Source organism: Monodelphis domestica, chromosome 8, assembly GCF_027887165.1.
Source record: "Monodelphis domestica isolate mMonDom1 chromosome 8, mMonDom1.pri, whole genome shotgun sequence".
In the NCBI taxonomy this organism is placed as follows: domain Eukaryota; kingdom Metazoa; phylum Chordata; class Mammalia; order Didelphimorphia; family Didelphidae; genus Monodelphis; species Monodelphis domestica.
Genome location: NC_077234.1, coordinates 130,353,487 through 130,371,972, shown reverse-complemented (window position 1 = coordinate 130,371,972; position 18,486 = coordinate 130,353,487). Strand labels below are relative to the sequence as shown.

The 18,486-nt window shown below is 33.5% G+C and overlaps 1 protein-coding gene across 26 annotated transcripts in view; it reads right to left on the bottom strand.

Annotated features, from left to right (window-relative positions):
- The window catches only part of LMO7 (LIM domain 7), a 241,756-nt gene that overhangs the window by 92,592 nt on the left and 130,678 nt on the right, over positions 1-18,486 (bottom strand). For 22 of the 26 annotated variants that reach the window (XM_056807332.1, XM_056807336.1, XM_016424986.2 and 19 more), the window contains exon 5: positions 13,800-13,906. In XM_056807332.1, coding sequence (XP_056663310.1) covers positions 13,800-13,906 — 107 coding nt within the window. Of the gene's footprint in view, positions 1-13,799; positions 13,907-14,101; positions 14,321-14,566; positions 14,879-18,486 lie in introns of those variants that run through there. The other 4 variants (XM_056807341.1, XM_056807342.1, XM_056807340.1 and 1 more) reach the window with 4 other exon arrangements.

Sequence of the window (18,486 nt, the reverse complement as noted above, 5' to 3'; positions counted from 1 at the left end):
TTTTTATAAACATGTTATATTATCACAGCAAATACAACTGAGCATTCATAAGTAGTTGTATAATAGCTACAATACCCCAGAACCATTCCCATGAATATATATATAGAGAGAGATGGGTATTTTTATGTGTATATATATGAAAATAGTGTAGGTACTATGAATGAATACATGCATACACATGTGAATGAAAACCAGGATACTTTGGAGTTATACATATCTATATAGATAAATACATTTATATGTCTATAAATAATATTTATAAATATAGAGATGGATATGTCTATAGCTATATATGTATCTTCTCCTATGCATGGACATATGAGAAGGAACTTATTATTTATAGACATATAAATGTCTGTATCTATATTTCCATACAGATTTGTTTAAAACCAAAGTACCCCTACTATATCCATTCACCCAATCGGTAAAAGTTAAACCCTATAAGTCATGGCAATCTCCATTTGTAAAGTTGGACAAGGGCTGATTTACAAAATCATTTTAGCATTAGGGTAGTTTTATAGGGTCTTTTCCATGCTAACACTGCAGAAGGCAATCTCACATAACCAAGACCTAAAACCAGTTCATCTGTGGAATGTTTTGGTTGTTTTGTTTTGGGTGCAGCTGGCCTTATTGTACAAACCCCACACATGACTGTTTCAGTCACAGCGCATGACTCAAAATAAAGTCAGCAAACTCTATAAAATATTTTAAGTTTTCTTTCAGCCTCAAATAGAACAAGCCTAAGAAAAATATTTCAGTGATTCATTCTTCCGTTCATTCAACAAGCATTTCCTGAGCACCTTAGATGTCCCACCCTCCACCCCCTGAGAAGTTTCCAGGCTAATAGAAGATAACAACTCAAGTCACTAACAAAATGAAACAAATTTAAACAGTTATAGGATCATAGATCTAGAGTTGGAAAGTCTCTCAAAGGTCTTCTTGGCCAATGCCTTCATTTCACAAATGAGAGGGATTCTAGAAAAGTTGAGTGTCTTTCCAAGAGTAACACAGGGAGTGTCAGAGGCAGGATTTCAACCAGAGACAGCCTTAAGGCACCCCAGAAACAAGATAAAAAATAAATGATCTCTAGTGATATACCTGATTCAATACTCCAAAGTCTCTCCCTATAGCCCACATGACCCCAGTCACACCTTTCACAGCATCTCAGTAGTGGAAGGGACTCTGTATAAACACCATTTGTTTTTGCTGTATGTTAATATTGTCTAGGAAATAAAACCAAAAGAAAAAACCCACTAAGGAACGAACCCATCCACCTTCCCCATGGGCTTTTAAGAACCGCTAAGAAACAAGATTGTGCTTCTTAATTTTGTTTCAATTGATCAGCATACAGTTAATGTTACTGACTTTAATAATTAAATTTTAAAAAAGACAGTGGCCTCAAGGTTGGAAAGACTTCAGGTTCAAATCCTATTTCTGACACATACTGGCTGAGTGATATAAAGTCACTTAATACCTCAGCTGACCAGGAAAATCTAAGTTGTAAAAAAAAGCATCTGCACTAAGGAAGATCCTTTCACTGATGAAATCATGTTAGGTCAAAAATTATTTTTAATTTTAACATTTGAAAGTGGGAAAAATCACCAAGCTTCCCTGAACCACCACCACCACACTCCCTTACCACTACCATATTGTCCATTTATGAGTATGAAACCTCTACCTGGAACTAGTTGCAGTGATCAACATAAGGAACTATCCTCACTATAACTGGACTTTAAAGGATTGAGTCAAGAAATTTGCCATTCCAACCCTTGAATAAGTTTAATCTGCTCTAGTAGAGGCAAGGAAAACAAAGGCTAAAAGGCAGTTTCCATTTTTCATTAAAAGATATCAGGATCCAGTACAAATGGAGTAAGAAGACATTGGATGAAGTCTTGGCTAAAGCATGTGATTCAACAAATGGTAGCCTCTGAGCATCAATTTCCTCCTCTTTAAAATGGAGGAAACATTTTTGCTGTTGAAACCAAGAAGCCCCACAAAAAATGTGAGTTGTTATTCTTTATTCAAGGATAAGTATATTTGAGAAATTCTGGGATCCAACAATAACTTTAATACAATCAAAGGAGAGATCATCAATGAGGTAGAATGCAAGAGTCTCACTGCTTTTCTGCTCCATCATTTAAAGAAATATGGATCCAATTGCATACACATGAGGAAACATTTTTCTCCTTTAAGGTTTCAGATGCCAAATTAGACTACAGCTGCCCATATCCTGCATTTGTAGACACCTATGCTTTATTTGTAAAAGACAACACCTCATTATAGTTAAATTCTGGTAAAAGATAAAGCAAAATGATCTCTCATCCATATCTTTCATTTTAAGTACACTAAAAAGAAGGAATTTGTCAGAAAAGCATCTGACAACTTGTTTATACAAATACGTTGACTCTTCTCATGATTACTCCCAGATCTTAGTAAAATAAAAAAATAAAACGACAAACCAGCGATTTTGTCTCCCCCCTCAACCCCACAAAACCACCTCATCTAAAATAACATTGAGCACTGTATTCATCTAGCTATCATTAATAGTGTAATGAGACAGTTCAATAGTTAATTGTTCTTCTAGCATATACTTTAGGTTCATTTAGTTCCTTAATTCTAAATAGTTCAAAAAGCATGTAAAATAAAACTTTGTTTAACCATTAATGGCTAATTCAAAACAGCTGATTTTCCACAACTGGCTAGATAGTCTTCCTTGCATTAAATATATATTTATAATCAGATCATCTGAAACTAGTTAATTTCAAAGCTATTTGTTGCATGCTTCCATTTTGAATTAATGAATTTAACTCTGTAGTAAAAATGTGTAGCAAACATTTGAAATTAAGAGAAAACGCTAATGAGTTTTAAATTCATAAGGCAGACATAATTAGACTCCCACATAGTTCCCTTAAATGACAAGATGTTCAGCAACACTCTCAAATCTTATCTTAGTGTTCTGTTAATATTCTGTGTCCACCATGTCCAAAACATTACATTAGTTTCTTTAGGGAAGACACAAACAAATATTAGATATAGATCTCCATATCCTTGTGTAGGCCAGCCAAGGAGACTGACATGCAAAGTTCAGAAAATCAATTAATCAGCAGAAATTGCCCATGTTCACCAGGCTCAAGTGGCAAATCAGCATGGGACACATGTGAGCCACATGCTGTCAATTGACAAGGATTTGTTAAGTCCTTACTATATATATATATACCAGACACTGAGTTAAACATTGGAGTTACAAAGAAATTAAAACAATAACAAATAAGCAGCTCTGTATAAGAGGGAAGAGACAACATGCAAACAAATGAGAAACTGGGGATAAACAACAGGGAGAAAGTACTAAAATGAAGGTAATTTAAGTTATAGAATCTTGTGCTGTGCCACATCTTACACTCTAAGGATTCTGAGCCAATCACTAATTTTAATGAATCAGAATCCAAGAATTAGAATAATAGTAAATCATCATCTACCCTTAAAATTTCAGGAAGTTGAAGTTCAACTAATAACAAATATGATTTATTAGCCTTCGTTAACCCTTCTAATCAATAGGTTTAGCATGTATTTTGTTTCCTCTGTGGAGCATTTGTAGCCAATATTTTACATAGAGAGATTTTACTCTCACAGCTTTTAAATAGACCTTTCTATTATCTACAGTTGCCTCCTTTCACCTATAACTAAAACAAAATCTAGAAAGTCTCTTGAACCCAAAGGTGGCCCATATTCCCATTCAGATTCCTTAAATCATAACCTGAGTTACAGATTATATAGACGAGAAGACTCGTGACTGCTCAGAAAGACACTTTTATAGTACGAGTAGTAAGCCAAATGGGGTACTGCCTCACCTAAAAATCTTTCCCCTTCTGCAAGAAGTCTTTCTCCCTCATATCCATCTCACACACACACACACACACACACACACACACACACACACACATACACACACACACACACACACACACTTTCGTCTGTCAGGTTCCCTTCCTCTACTTTCTATCTATTTTGTATTTCCTAAGTACATCATCCCTAATCTGAGCAGGAATATGTGTGTTCATTCACAAGGATAAATCACATCAATTGGTGGTTCTGAAAATAATCTACCTTCAATGTTATTAAAATAGACATTGAATTATTTTGTCTAAAGAAGGAGGCAAAATTAAAAATATGCATACATATAATGGTTACTAGAGCTCAGGATCATAGAAAAGAGTTGCATCACAACCTACATATATCTTTATTCAAGGTTAAATCTTTAGTGATGGTCTCATCTGAGTTACCTTTTATTGTTTACCAAATCTTATATGCAAAGGTGCAGAAATATTCATTTTTAGTAAATATTTGTCTAAGGGAATGCATTTTCTATGACATTCTATTTGCATTCCTAGACTGTATGATCTTAAAAACAATCTTTAAAAGCTGAATAATGGAAACAAATACAGGTAGTCACCTAATCTCCAAAGGGTATCAATACAGGACATATAGGACAATAATGAGAACTTAAGATATAAAAAAGATAATTTGTGTGCAAGGTGGTTTAAAAAAAATTTTTTTTGATCCATTAGAATGATTTAATTTTCTGCATAGTGATTTAAGAATTTTTTTTAAGTTTTGGAAATTTTTATTTAATCAATTAATGTAAAATATTTTTCCATGGTTACAATAACTTTTTAATGGGGGTGTTTGCCTTATTCTTGAGTCAGGCCAGTTATATTCATAACTTTTTTCTTTTGATTGTATATACATTCATTTATTTACATTTTTAAAAAATATTTCAGTGGTATATACATAAGTTTTGTTCTTTTTATAAGCCTGGAATTATAAAAATGTTCATGAATGTTAAAAACTTGTTCCATACATCTGTGGTATCAAGCAATAATGTAAATACTTTTGAAAAATAAATACTCTGATTAATAATTTATATTAGGAATTGGTACCGCTACAAAATACCTTACTCCTTGTATTAAATCTCTTAAAGATTCACCCCCACCAAAAAAAAAGTACATTCATTTTAGAGAAATCATTCTACATGTTAATTAAGAAACAGACATGAACTTCCACCAAAATTGATTAGATAATGAACTCTAACTGGTTGCACATATATTTAATACATTGCCATTCTGTGATCTGTAACCTGGAAATAGGCTAGATCATGGTTCATGTTCTTCCTTTCATTTCCCCTGCCCCACTCCAGAAAAACGTGAAAACAAAGATGTAACTATGTACTTGTGACTCTTTTGATAGCCAAGTAAAATGTTGTGTAATATTGAACATTTTCATTTCTAACACGAGAGAGAGAGAGAGAGAGAGAGAGAGAGAGAGAGAGAGAGAGAGAGAGAGAGAGAGAGAGAGAGAGAGAGAGAGAGAGAGAATACTATATAAACTAAAACCTTGGACTGAAGCAAAATAAATTTTATTATTTTCAAAATCTTCCTCATTTAATGATTTTAACACTGGTATATTGAAATTGCAGTCTATAGACAGGAAGACAAAGTTTAAAAGGTCACATTGTTCCTAGGTTCTCTGCGGGTAGACAATATAAGTCCTATAGAATGTACATTCAGATGGTCCAAAAGAAAAGTCGAATTATTTTCTTTAGGTTCCCATGTCATCTTGTCATTCCTCTTTGGGGGTGAAAAGGGTAGAAAAATCACTTTTTTCCATTTAAGAAGCTTACTCTTAACTGCTGAGAAAGCTTCAAATTACTTTTGGAGGGTGTGATCTTTAAATACGGTAGTTTGTTTTGTTTAAGAAAAGTCAATAGGTAATAGATACCATGAATATTATTCCCCAGAGAATTCCATGATGTAGTAATAAGAGGCCAACAGTAAAACTGTCATAAAAGCATCTGGCCTCTGGGAGAAATTCAGGTCTATTCATGAACCTCTTTCTATGCCACCACCTCCTATGAACAAACCTAATGCTTATTAAATAGCATTAAAGAATTCTTATAAGAGTTCACTTCCCCCATTTACTCTTTTCAGTGGAAAAGCATATTTTAAAGTGGTACCTTTAGAAATCTACTAGTTCAGTCTCATCATTATAATGATGATGAAACTGAGATGCAAGGAGTTGAAATAATTTAGCCAGTCTCTCACAGTAATCTAACAGATAACAATTTGTATTCAAATTGAGGTCCTCTAATCCAGGTTTTTTTAATTCTAAACAATGTGGTCACTCTTTCCTAATTTTTTTCCATTTTTTTTCCATTTCCAATTTTTCCATTTGCTGCATTTTCTTTGATCTCCTAAATTATTTAATCACTAGAAACAAAAACTGCAACAAATGGACTGACAAGTCCATTTGCTACTTAGAATCCACCAGAATCTTTACTTCTTTTTCAGTGTTATCTGTCCAGCCCTGCTTTCCCTAGAGAAGTGACATCAACTCCAATAGAAACAGGGGCCACAAATCTGCTCACAAGGATCTTTTCAGGCTACTTATTAACCTAGTTTTAAAACATAAGATCATCTATGTTTTATTGTATTTCCATTTAAATATTTTGTTAAATACTTCCCAATTACTTTTTGGTTAATATTTCCCAATTTTTCAAAAACTATTTCCCAATAACATTTTAATCTGGTTTAGGATACACTCAGGAGAATTTGCATTTAAAATCTATGCCCTAAAAAGAAATCCAATAACATGTGATTCATATTCAGTTATTATTCACCTCTGGAATTCACTTCTTCATATGAAGAAAAAAACAAATATATCAAAGGTAATAAGTAGTAGAACTAATGAAGCTAAAGGTAAACAAAGGCAAAAGGAAGGGACTTATTAGCTTCTAATCCTCTCTGTCTTAATGATATTACTCACATATTGTCATATTTCAGGAATACCAAGTTAGTTTCATGAATAAAATGTGACTATGGGACAGACTCCTCTCCATAGCCCACAATCACAAGTAAGTATCCTGGGAGTTCCTAGAGAGCTGGACAAACAAGTTTATCTTTCACCAAACCTAGAATAACCAATTCAGCACATGTCCTACAGATTGCAGTTCAATCTACCTATATGAAAGATAACACGCTTAGTAGAACTAGTGTTAAGTTCCTTGAATTTAATCTTCAGATGAAGTCATGTAGCTTCCCAAATAGCTATGCTCATTTAAAGAACTGACTTCTAATTAGTTATCAGGTCTCTGAATAATTTTAATGCTGAAAACTGCAATCTAAGTGAAGTCAGACATCTTACTTCCTTTGTCAATAAATGAATAGATTGAGAAATGCTATAGATATAGCTTATAAAATTCTGCAAAAGAGTGGACCTAATTGGATGGTCTTCGAAGCCAAGGTCAAATGACCACTAGTCAATTATATTCCTGGGGAAATAATTTTTTCAGGTACATCTTGACCTCTCAGGATACTGAAATTCTATTGAATTCTCTCATTAAAAATGAGAATAAAATAAAATCCTGAACATGGGTTCCAAAGAAATTCTATTTATGAAAGGGCAGGATTTGGAAGGTGTAGCTATCTATCTATTTATATAATTTCTGGTTTATTATGAGTCCATACTATAATAGAGCAATCCAAGGAGCTAAAATGTTCTTAGATTACTTATATCACTATAACAGGAGAGTATGTTCAAGGTAAAGAAACTATACTGTTGTACTCTGCCTTGATCATATTACATCTAGAATATTGGGTTCAATTCTGAGCACCCTTTTTGAAGAAACAGTCTTAAAGCTGGAAAGTATACAGAGGATGGTGATCAGAATATAGTACAGGGATCCTATTTAATATCTGGGTTATTTAGGCAAGAGAATCTAATACTTCAGAAGCCATGATTGCTGATTTCAAATTATGATGTAGAAAAAGGATTTAACTTGTCCTTTCTGACCTCTTCTGGCATATCTGGGACCAAAAAAAGAGTGAAAGTCACTAAAAAAAAAGGATTCAACTCAGTATAAGGGAAGAAAAATTCTAAACGTTTTAAATTTTACAAAAAATGCAATGGATTGTCTCAAAGAGTGCCCCAACATTAGCCATCTTCAAGCAGAAGCTGATAACTACTAGTCAATGATGCAACTAAGTGAACTGGGATAGGGACTGGTCTAAATGACCTCTGAGGTCTCCTTCTAATTCTAAGATTATGGGATTCCACAGTGTAAGCCAGAAAGTATGAATGAAAGGAAGCACAAGTTTAAAATCTCTAATATGCTCTTAAGATTAATGAAGATCTTAGGACAAAAGAGAATTTCATGCTATTAAAACCAAAACCTAATAGCTGATTAATTGCTAATAGTAAGTAAAGCTTCAATTACAAGGCAGGTACTTTAGATATTTTGGTGCCTGGAATACTAAACCCAGGGTGAAACCTACAAGCAGCAGAGAAAGTAACCTTTAAATACTATGATTTGAAGAGCTGCAAAAAATTCTCCAGGAAAAAAAATCTCTCCTCCAGGTCTTCCAAGGTATTGACCATTGCCCAATAAGCCAATGTTAGTCATCCCTTTGGCAGCCCCCACTAAAGTAAAAAGGTTACCTGCTTGAACCCACCACCTTGTTATTTTCCATTTAACTAATTCAACCTAAGATATTAGCTTTTCTAGTCAAGTCACTTAGGAAAACCTTCAAGGAATGAGATGAAGGACAGGTTCACTCTGATAAGATGCAGAGAAATGGTAGAGGTTAGGAAAAAATAGAGATGAACAGAGTAAAAGTAAACCTATATACACTTCAACATCTTTGAAATTTTCCCTGTGTTGATGCTACATTAAGGCCACAAAGGTGTTAGTGGCTAACAAACTCAAAAGAATGAGAAATTCCATAATAGAGGATATGTATATAGCCTCTGTTAAGTATTAAGTACTCTGCCACAGACACTAAACAGTGTCCTGAAAGAGTTAATGTGTCTCTTCTCTCTTTACTACATGGAATGATTTAGGCAGCTGATTGAACATAGTCCAATAAAATCCCTTTTTGTTTTATTCTTTCCTAGCCACTTGGTAGGAGGTGTTCAACATTTTAAAATAGTAACAGTATTGACAGCTGGAAGTCACTGGACTCAGGTTACAGTGCCAATTTTAGATATCAGTAAGGTCCAAAGGACCAAGTTCATGAAGAAATTTGGTTTAGTTATAGGGTAACTATCCCCCAAAAATGAGTATTAGATTTTTTCAAAAATTAGATTTGAAAATAAAGTGCCAAATAAGAACTTTATTAGAGGCACATTTATATTCAAAGGAATAATGAATGCACACAAATATACTTGCCTCAACCCTAATTTGTCATGTTATTTGAAAGACTATGCCATCTGGAAATTTAACTCCTCAAGTAATGACAGTGTTATCATGTAAAAATCAAAAAACATTTTTAACTTTAGAGAAAAAACAAATTTACCCCAAATCATTATTTTCACCTAGTGAGGAAGTAGAAATATTAACATAGATTTCTCTTTTCCAACTACTTGCTATTTCTGTGGAATTATAAGGTGACAACATATAGCATCGTACTGTTTTCATTTTCAAGCCTCGACTAGAATCTTTTATATACATCATATTCCCCTCAACATCATAACTGTTTTTGTAAAAAAATATATTGTACTTGTGAATTTTTAGTTTCCATAAAAATGGAGGGATAAATAAGTACTGGAAACTAGATCTCCTTTTCTCTCTTGAATACAGTATTGTAAAGCAAAATTGTTTCAGTAAGGCCATCTTTCCTGAATCATATTGTGAGAAAAAAAATTACTTCAAATATAAACAGTCCTGGATTAATTGGGGGGCAAGGAAGAGGTAGTAAAAACCAATGGATTTGTTAGGGGGGTTGAGGGGAAATGTTTATATCATTTGTTTGGTGATTTATTTCTCAATCAGAAAGTAGGCACCAAAAATTCAAAAATTATCAATATAATCAATCAGATCAATCATTCTGCCAGCAAGCATTTCTTAAATACCTACTACATGCTTGTACTGTGCTAAGTACTGAAGATTCAAAAAGAAGCAAAAGACAGAGCCTACTCTCAAGGAGCTTAGAGTCTAATGGGGGAGACAACATGCAACTAATATATGCAAAGCACGCCCAGGTATTTAGATATATAAAGCCCTTTCCCTTAGGTCTCCCACATTTCACCATCTCAGTTCAGGTCCTATGGGCTAGTCACAGGTTGTTTTCCTCAATTTGCCCTCCACCTCCACTCTCTTATCAATTGTACACCATTTCAAATGGACAACTCTTCTTGAACATTCAGACTTTTTCCTATCCCTAGCAGCATTTTTGTGTTGCTTAGCACAATGTTAGAACAATTATGTTGTCTTTTTATATTTAGGAATGTATAGGCAGAGCTTCACACTGAAGCAATGATGAATTTGTCTACTCTATATGACTCACAGGTGCCAAAACAGCTTAATAAACACATAACGCTGTTGGTCACAGTATCAAATATTCAGAGCTGGGAAGAAACAAATTATCTATAATACATGAAATTATAACATAAATAGGAAATTCAAATGACTACTATTTCCTAATAAGGGAAGGAGAATTCAAAAATAAAATCAAGTAATTAGATTTGATTATAGGAATGTAAATAAGAACAAAAAATGAATTTGTTAATGGGATTTCTTTCTCTGAAATTAGTCCTATATGGTTAATAATATACCGACTTTATTGTGGAATAACCTCTACAACCCAAATGGTAGGAAAGGACAAAAAACTCCTTTTTTTCCAAAATCTGGATTAAATTATTCCTAAACTTCCTGTTTCTTCTCATATTACAACCCTAAACACATAACACATAGACAATTACTGAGATCCCATTCCCTTTCCTGAGCCCTAGCACACCAATCACACTAATCCCCATCTTTAAAATCCAGTTACTAATGCCCAATGTGAAATATAAATATTATCCACTCATTTATTAGCAATAGCTATGTTGTATTTCTGCAAATACAATTTAGCATGACGCACAGGCAAGAAAGATTTCTACATGATTTCCTTAGATAACAGGGCTTTGCAATATATGTATGCACAGTGATAGAGTAGAAAAAGAACTCTTAGACTCTGAAGTCAAAGGACATGGGTTCAAATTTCATTTTTTACACCAATATATGACACTATACAGTTCACTTAAAGTCGCTAGGTCTCAATTTTCTTACCCTTCATAAGGACCCCTCAATCTTGGGATCTGCAATATTCTGATATACCCATTTTTAAAATGGGATAAATGTTATTGAATTTTTTACTCAATTTAATTTAGATCAGAATAATATAGTCAAAAAGTATTTAGTGACATTACTATGTTCAGTGCTCAAAAATTTCCAAAGGGCAAACTCTGACTGAAAATATCCATCAGTAAATGTAGAAATATTTTTTAAAAGTACCATTGATTTTTAAGGCATTTTAATAGCTAAATGTATCTTTGAATCAGTTTTAAATATAAAACTCCAGGGAAAGGAACACTAATTTTCTCTTTTTTTACCTCTATATTTGTTAGCAAAAGAGAAAAATATATAATTCTCGCTCTAATCTTTCCTCTAGGAAAAGTAAATTTGGTATTACACTCAGTTTTCTCTCATCTTATATAAAATGTCAATTAGTGCCAAGATTCCATAGAAAATTGAATTTGTTTTTATTGTATGAAACAAAGAGAAAATATTTCATGACAAGATACATACATACATATAAATGTATGTGTACAAAAAGCAAATTACATGTCTATTAAAAATTAATCACTAAAATGCAATAATAAAATAAAATAAAAATAAATGCAAATTAATCACTAAACATAGATATATACTTTCCTTTCACCTATAGATATTTTAAGAATAGCATGTTAGAGTTGTGATCACCTTTTAAAAGCATGTGAATTAAGAGCAGGAGAGACAGCAGAAATGTTTCATCATTTCCTATAGTCCTAGTCTCCATCTTGGCAGACCCAGAATTATTCTTTTTCCTCCATGATCCAGAGGAACTGGGATAACACAGGAAAAGCTCTCAGGTATAATGAAGATTCCCACTCATTAGTCATTTTACTATAATACTGCTACCAAGACACACCTTGGTTTATGGACTTGTGGTTTATACTGAAACAAGTTGTTCAGCATATTTCTCACTATAACTACAACTACGTGTGTTTGTATGTGACCTCTCAGTTTCACTTTGTCAGTAATTCAATTTCACTCAATACAGAACCAGGATGCTGACTTTTTTTTAACAATTTGTGCATAAAATCTTATAAAATGGGATCTAGGAAAGCTTTTATTAAGCTTTTTATTTTTAATTGAGTCAAGAAACAAGTTTTGCCATGCTCATAACCTTCCCAAACATTGTGGTTTCAAAGTTTCAAACTAAACTATAATTTTTTTTTCAGAGAACTATGTTTATCCTTAATCAAGAGAAGCCTGGATTGTAAAAGTAAAAAGATTTCTTAAAACCAAAGTTTCTTGCCCATCGGATGGGTCATACAAAACAATGTTCTGATTAGAGCAAATTAATCAAAATGTTCAAATGCTATTCAAATAAACATGACCTTGCAAAGCAGAGAAGTGAATGGTATGCATTTTACATATCATCAAGTTTCCCCAAATTAGAATCTGTCAAAATAGCTTTTTTATTTTAAATTATATTTTTTCAATTAGCAAAATGCTGCCTTTTCTCCTTCCTACTCCAACTGCTCCAAATGAGGATGAAATACAAAATGACTTTCAATTAATTAAAAATGTTGATATTTTTATCCTTTTGCTAGTATACAATAATGCAGGGGGTGAGGTGAATTATATTGTAACACCACGAACAAATTACACTCCACAAAGAGTTGGGTTCAGTAGCATTTAAAATCATATATGTTAGATATTTAGAGCCTGATATGAAATGATTTTTCATTTTCTTCTCTTAAGACACAGCTTCCTATATTCTTCAACTTGACATTTGTATGTGATTTAGCCATACCTATATCATGGTTAATAATCATGACAGTAAGACAACAGTCACTACAAGAAATCAAGATCATTCAATAAAAAGCTATTTTCTGACATGTGTCATGGGAATTACTTAAGTATTGATTTTGTGGCCACAGGACATGTTTAAGATGCTTTTTTTAGTCCTACAAAATAAGCTTATTTGGATTTTTTCATAAATCATTCATAATTAACAATATTCAAGAACATACATGTTAGCCCTATCATCTTAGCAATACAGTATAGGTAGTAAGAAAGCATCCCCCACCACCACCTAGTTCTCATTTTTGTGATTAGTGGTATTTCATTGGGGGAAGGAAAGGGTGTTATGGAGTGGAGAAGTGAAACTCTTATAGAAAACTTGAACAGATTAGTTACTTGATTCTATTTTATACTTTACATCTCATAATATAGAACAACCAAATTAACTTCATTGTTGTGACATCTGTCTTCATCTTTTGTTTTTAATTCTATTACCTATATCAGATTGTTTGCTTTTCTCAACATGGAAGAGGGATAGAGGGAGGGAGCAAAATTGAAAATCAAAATTTTTAAATACAAATGTTAAACATTTTTACATGTAATTTTGAAAAAATACAGTGTTAAAAATTGTCATACAAGAATGAAAATATTAACTAGCCAATTCATTTAGAGTAGAGATTCAAATTTCTCTAGCACAGAACACATATCCTCTACCAACGACATTTAGCCTCAGACAACTTTATACTTATACAAACTTCCTCTTTGAAACCTGATAAAAAGGATTATTTTTCTTATTCTACGTATTCTCCATAAGCCTTCTCACTTAAATTAATATCAAACAGTATGGTCCCATAATTTTGTTTAGCTTAGTTTTTGTTTTGTTTTGTTTTTAAGATATCCAACAGGTGAAACTTACTTGACCGTGACTCGATTCGATAAATCCTGTAGATCCCCAGGATGGAAAAGCTGAGCTTCCTTCAATCCAATCTTTTCACAAGCTTTCAGAAAAACATTTATATTATCCTGTGAAAAGAAGCGGAAAGTGATTGCTTAGCCAAGCACTCCCCAGAGCAGAGGTTGCAAGTTTGGTTGGTTGTTTGTATTTTTTTTTAATAATAAAACTTTCCACACTTCAAAATCCAGTCAGAGGCTCCCAAAAGCAAGGCAACACGACATGTTCATCTATATTTTTATACATATATCTTAAAAGCCACGTACAGCATATCAGTCTTTCACAGGATAATCTATAGGAATACTTTATTCCTGGATGTAAGCTGCTGCTGTGATCTTTGTGTCTGGCACGTTAAACATTACCTGTTATAGGACAAGTGCCTAGCCACTAGGCAGTAATCTACACTTTGATGTCAGCTCTGCTCAGCAAACAAACGCCCTCTTTCTAGCTTTGCACGACAAGCCTCACCTCTCCTCTTTAAAAATAACTCCAGCTACTGACATTCACCCACCCAGAAACTGTTGGCAGGGAAGAAATAAGAGGAGGAACATTCTGTTTCTATGATCACAAATTACAGAACGGCTGTGGAATACCACACCTGGAAGCTGGGTTTGGTTGCTCAGTGAGCCCTTGACAGACAGCGAAACCACGCTACAGGACATTGGGAACGGTCAGGACAAGGTTATTTTTCATTGGCTAAATTACAGAGTTTAGGTGTGTGCATTACTCACCCTCTGCACCTGCCACAGGACCTGCTCTGGAAAAATGAAACTCTTTTTCCCTCACCTCCTTTCCATAAAGAATTCAGTCCCAGCTAATTCCCAAACCAGAATCGCTGATTCACAAAACGACTTGATTTTCATTCGTGTAGATAGCGACCAGAATGCGACAAGTCCAGAGTAAATCAAATGCCCAATTGGAGTCTATTCCAGATACATTTTGGCTGAAGTCTAAAGAGCTCGCATGTTTATTTCTGAGAAATGATAATCCTAGCAGCACTTTGTGCCCAGTGCCAACTTCACGAGGGCTCCCTTCTCATGGTCCCAAGCAGGAGAGAGAACATGTTCACAGAGGCTTGGCATGCCTGAGCATATCTGTAATATACTCAAGCATGCTGGCAATCCCACATCACTGGCTGGCATGGGAGCTGATATGGAACCGAATTCTCTTTCTCTCAACAGTTGGCCCTACTAATTAAAAAAAAAAACATACAGCCCTTTTACTGGAGGGGAAAAAAGCAAAGTTTCTGCAAAGTTCCTTATAAGAAAGAGGACAAAGTAGTTGGTTGATGTAATGGGAGAAAAAAAAATTTTTTTAAACTGAAGTTGTGATCTCAAATATTTAGATCCTGGAAGAAAAAGGAGAAATGATTTGAGGGAATGAGGGAATAAAGGGATAAGGAATGATGATTCCTGATAAGTCAATGGACAAGAGGTATTTATGGCTGGAGGTAAGAGGTTCCTGTTATGGAGTAGAGCAGTAAAACTCAGTTTTCATTACCCAATTGAAAGCAGGAAGTTCCGATTAATTTTTATAACTTCTACCTTCCATCTGAGATTAATAATACTAAGTATTGACCATAACACAGAAAAGTGGTAAAAGGCTAGACAATGAGGATTAAATGACTTGCCCAGGGTCTTATACCTAGGAAAAATGTGAGCCTGATTTGAACTCAAGACCTCCCACCTCTAAGTCTTCCTCTTGAGCTACTTGGCTATCCCCATGATTTATTTTTATTTTGTTTTGTTTTTTTTTTCTGGGTAATACATATACTATGGTACAAAAGATATTTCCATATTGTTCATTTTTGTAAGAGAATAATCATGTAAAACCAAAACCCGCAAATAAAAGCCTAAATAAACTAAGTGTGATTCATGTTTTAGTAACAATAAGTCAAAGGTGAAATGGGTCCCAAAGCCCAGACAACTCCAGGTCAATATAAAGCTCATGCAATGAGGGTCAGCAAGGTGGCTCAGTGATAAAGCCCTAGAAGGCTCCGATGTCAAATTTAAACCCAGAAGCCTTAACCCATATTGCCTAGCCCTTACCACTCTTTTGCCTTGGATCTGGTACTTAGTATAGATTCTAAGGCACAAGGTAAGGGTTGTTTTGTTTTTGTTTTTTTAAAAAAGTTCATGCAATGAGTCATACAATTCATGATTTCTATAATTTATCTCTTAAGATTTCAACTAATAAGAGATTCTACTGTTTAGGGTTTGGGTTTGTTTGTTCATTTTTTAAAAACAGAAGAGAATGCCCAGGCTCCAGGGCTTATTTTAAACAGAACAATATTGCAGTGTTAGGAGAAGTCCAAATCCTAAAAAAAAAAAGTCTGTTTTCATAAATTCAAGAAAATAAAAAGAAAGCCATTAAAAAGAAGGCCTCACAGGTAGTGGTTTTAATTTAGCTTAAAGTTTTTCAAATTAGTTAAGAAATGTTAAAACAGTAAAAACAAATTCAAAAGCAAAATGATTTTTGTTATGAAAATTAACATATATTTGATTGGGGAATATGAATAGATTGATGGGTATAAGTACTCATTTCTTGAAAATTCACTCTCAATGACATTAAAACATCACAAAATGCAAATAGCCAGGCTGAAATGTAACTGTATAGAATGAGACCAAATATGCCAGCAGTAAAAATCTAATTAAACCCTACTTTTAGATAATCATGAAATGGGTTATATTTCACATCAATCTAAAATTGTCTTAATTCCATTTGAATTATGTTTAAAAATAAAAAATAGAACTTTATAAAATTACACATAGCATATACAATATATAGTGATCAGAGTCTTGATTTAAATGGTAGCTTCTGGAAATGTGCCCACTAGTAATTTAATTTTTGTTCTTGTATTTCAAAGCACCTTGGGAAGCAATTGCCTCAGGGAAGATATAAAATTATGAAATGAATTTTTTATGTTCATTGAAACACCAAAAAACCACACCCAACTCAACTCATGAAATGGGATGTATTTACTATTAACTTTAAGTATTTTTCATGTAGTCTAACATATATTTTATCTGATAATAGCAAACAAAATAAATGGCTAATTTGGCCAAATTATAATTAAATTGCCAATGAGTCAGACTCTAACTATGGCTTTGTCACCAAATAATGATGTGACCTTGAGCTAGACATTTACTTTGAGTCTCAGTTTTCTTCAACTAGATAAGCTTCGACTAAGTCAGAGATTCCCTACCTTTAGACCAGGACTTACAGGAGATCTCCCAGTCTAACAGAGAGGTCTTCAAGCTAGTGACCATCACTTTGACCTCTCCTCAGTTTACAAGGACTCCCAGAAAGGAACAGAGAATATCTATCAATGTTTCATCTTCCTCTTCATGATGTCAAATAACCTCTGTGTAAGAATTCCTTCTGATAATCTCAAAACATTGAAAGAATGTAGTCCCTTCTATTGTAGATTTTAAAAAAGTGGAGCCTGAGATTGGATAAGTTCCAAGATTCTGAGAGCTGAATGATTTATGTAACTGAAAAATTATAAGCCAAAAATGGCAGATTGGAATTGATTTCTAACTATGGATTCCAGAGGAAATTTTCTGAGGCTATTTTACAATAACCTTCCAATCTGTCTCAGTCTTTCACTGACCCTTCCAAAAATATCATTGGATTCTCAAAGCCAGGCTACCTTGCTCCTACACCAAAATGAAAAGCAGCTGAGGCAGCGAAGTGGCATAATGGGTAGAGTATTGGATCTATAGTCAAGAAGACCACAGTTCAAATGTGGCCTCAGACTGTGTGTACCTGGGAAAGTCACAACTTCTGCTTGCTTCAGTGTCCTCAATCTTAAAACAAAAAATAGGGATAATAATGATATACCTCCCAGAGTTCTTGTGAGAGTCAAATGAGATACTATTTGTAAAGCATTTAGCAGAGTGCTTGGCTCATAGCAAGTGCTACATAAAAGCTACCTATTTTTTTTATTATCATTGTAGTTCTTGTTACTACTATCCAAGTACCAAAAAAGCCAACCAGTGTAGTACATCATCAAAAAGTTAACTATTAATGGATTTTAGAGAATTTAGCAACTCATAAAATTGCCTAAAGAACAAAGAGTTTGAGACCTCAATTGGAGAAAAGAAACCAACAAAGATTCATTTTGAATCTTTAAAATATTGAAATATTTCTCTTAAAATTCTCTTAAAAAATTACAACATGAAACATTTACTATCAAAGAATAAAAAACTTTTTATTATACGAAGTGGGGGAACATTTGTTCATTTTATGGCAAAAGTCAATATATATATATATAATTTTGAGTATATACTTCGTATGGGTTAAAATTTTATAAACAAATCATATATTTAAATGTTTCAATTATTAAACATTTTGAATAAATTATCAATAATTCACGAATCTAGAAAATTGAAGAGTATTCATACTAGCCTTAAATTTGACTCGCAGAGCTATAAAACATTACTGTTTCAAACACAGATATTGAGTCACTTTCCTATGAAATTAGTTTACGTCTTCCATCAAAATTTTCTATGAAGATAAAATGCCATATCAGATGGGCAGCATAATCTTCTGATTCCCAGGCCAGTTTTCTGTCTACATATTCAGGCATCCTAATTCCCAAAACAAATCCTTGGCAAGAATTCTAAACTAATGGAAAATGATCTTTGGT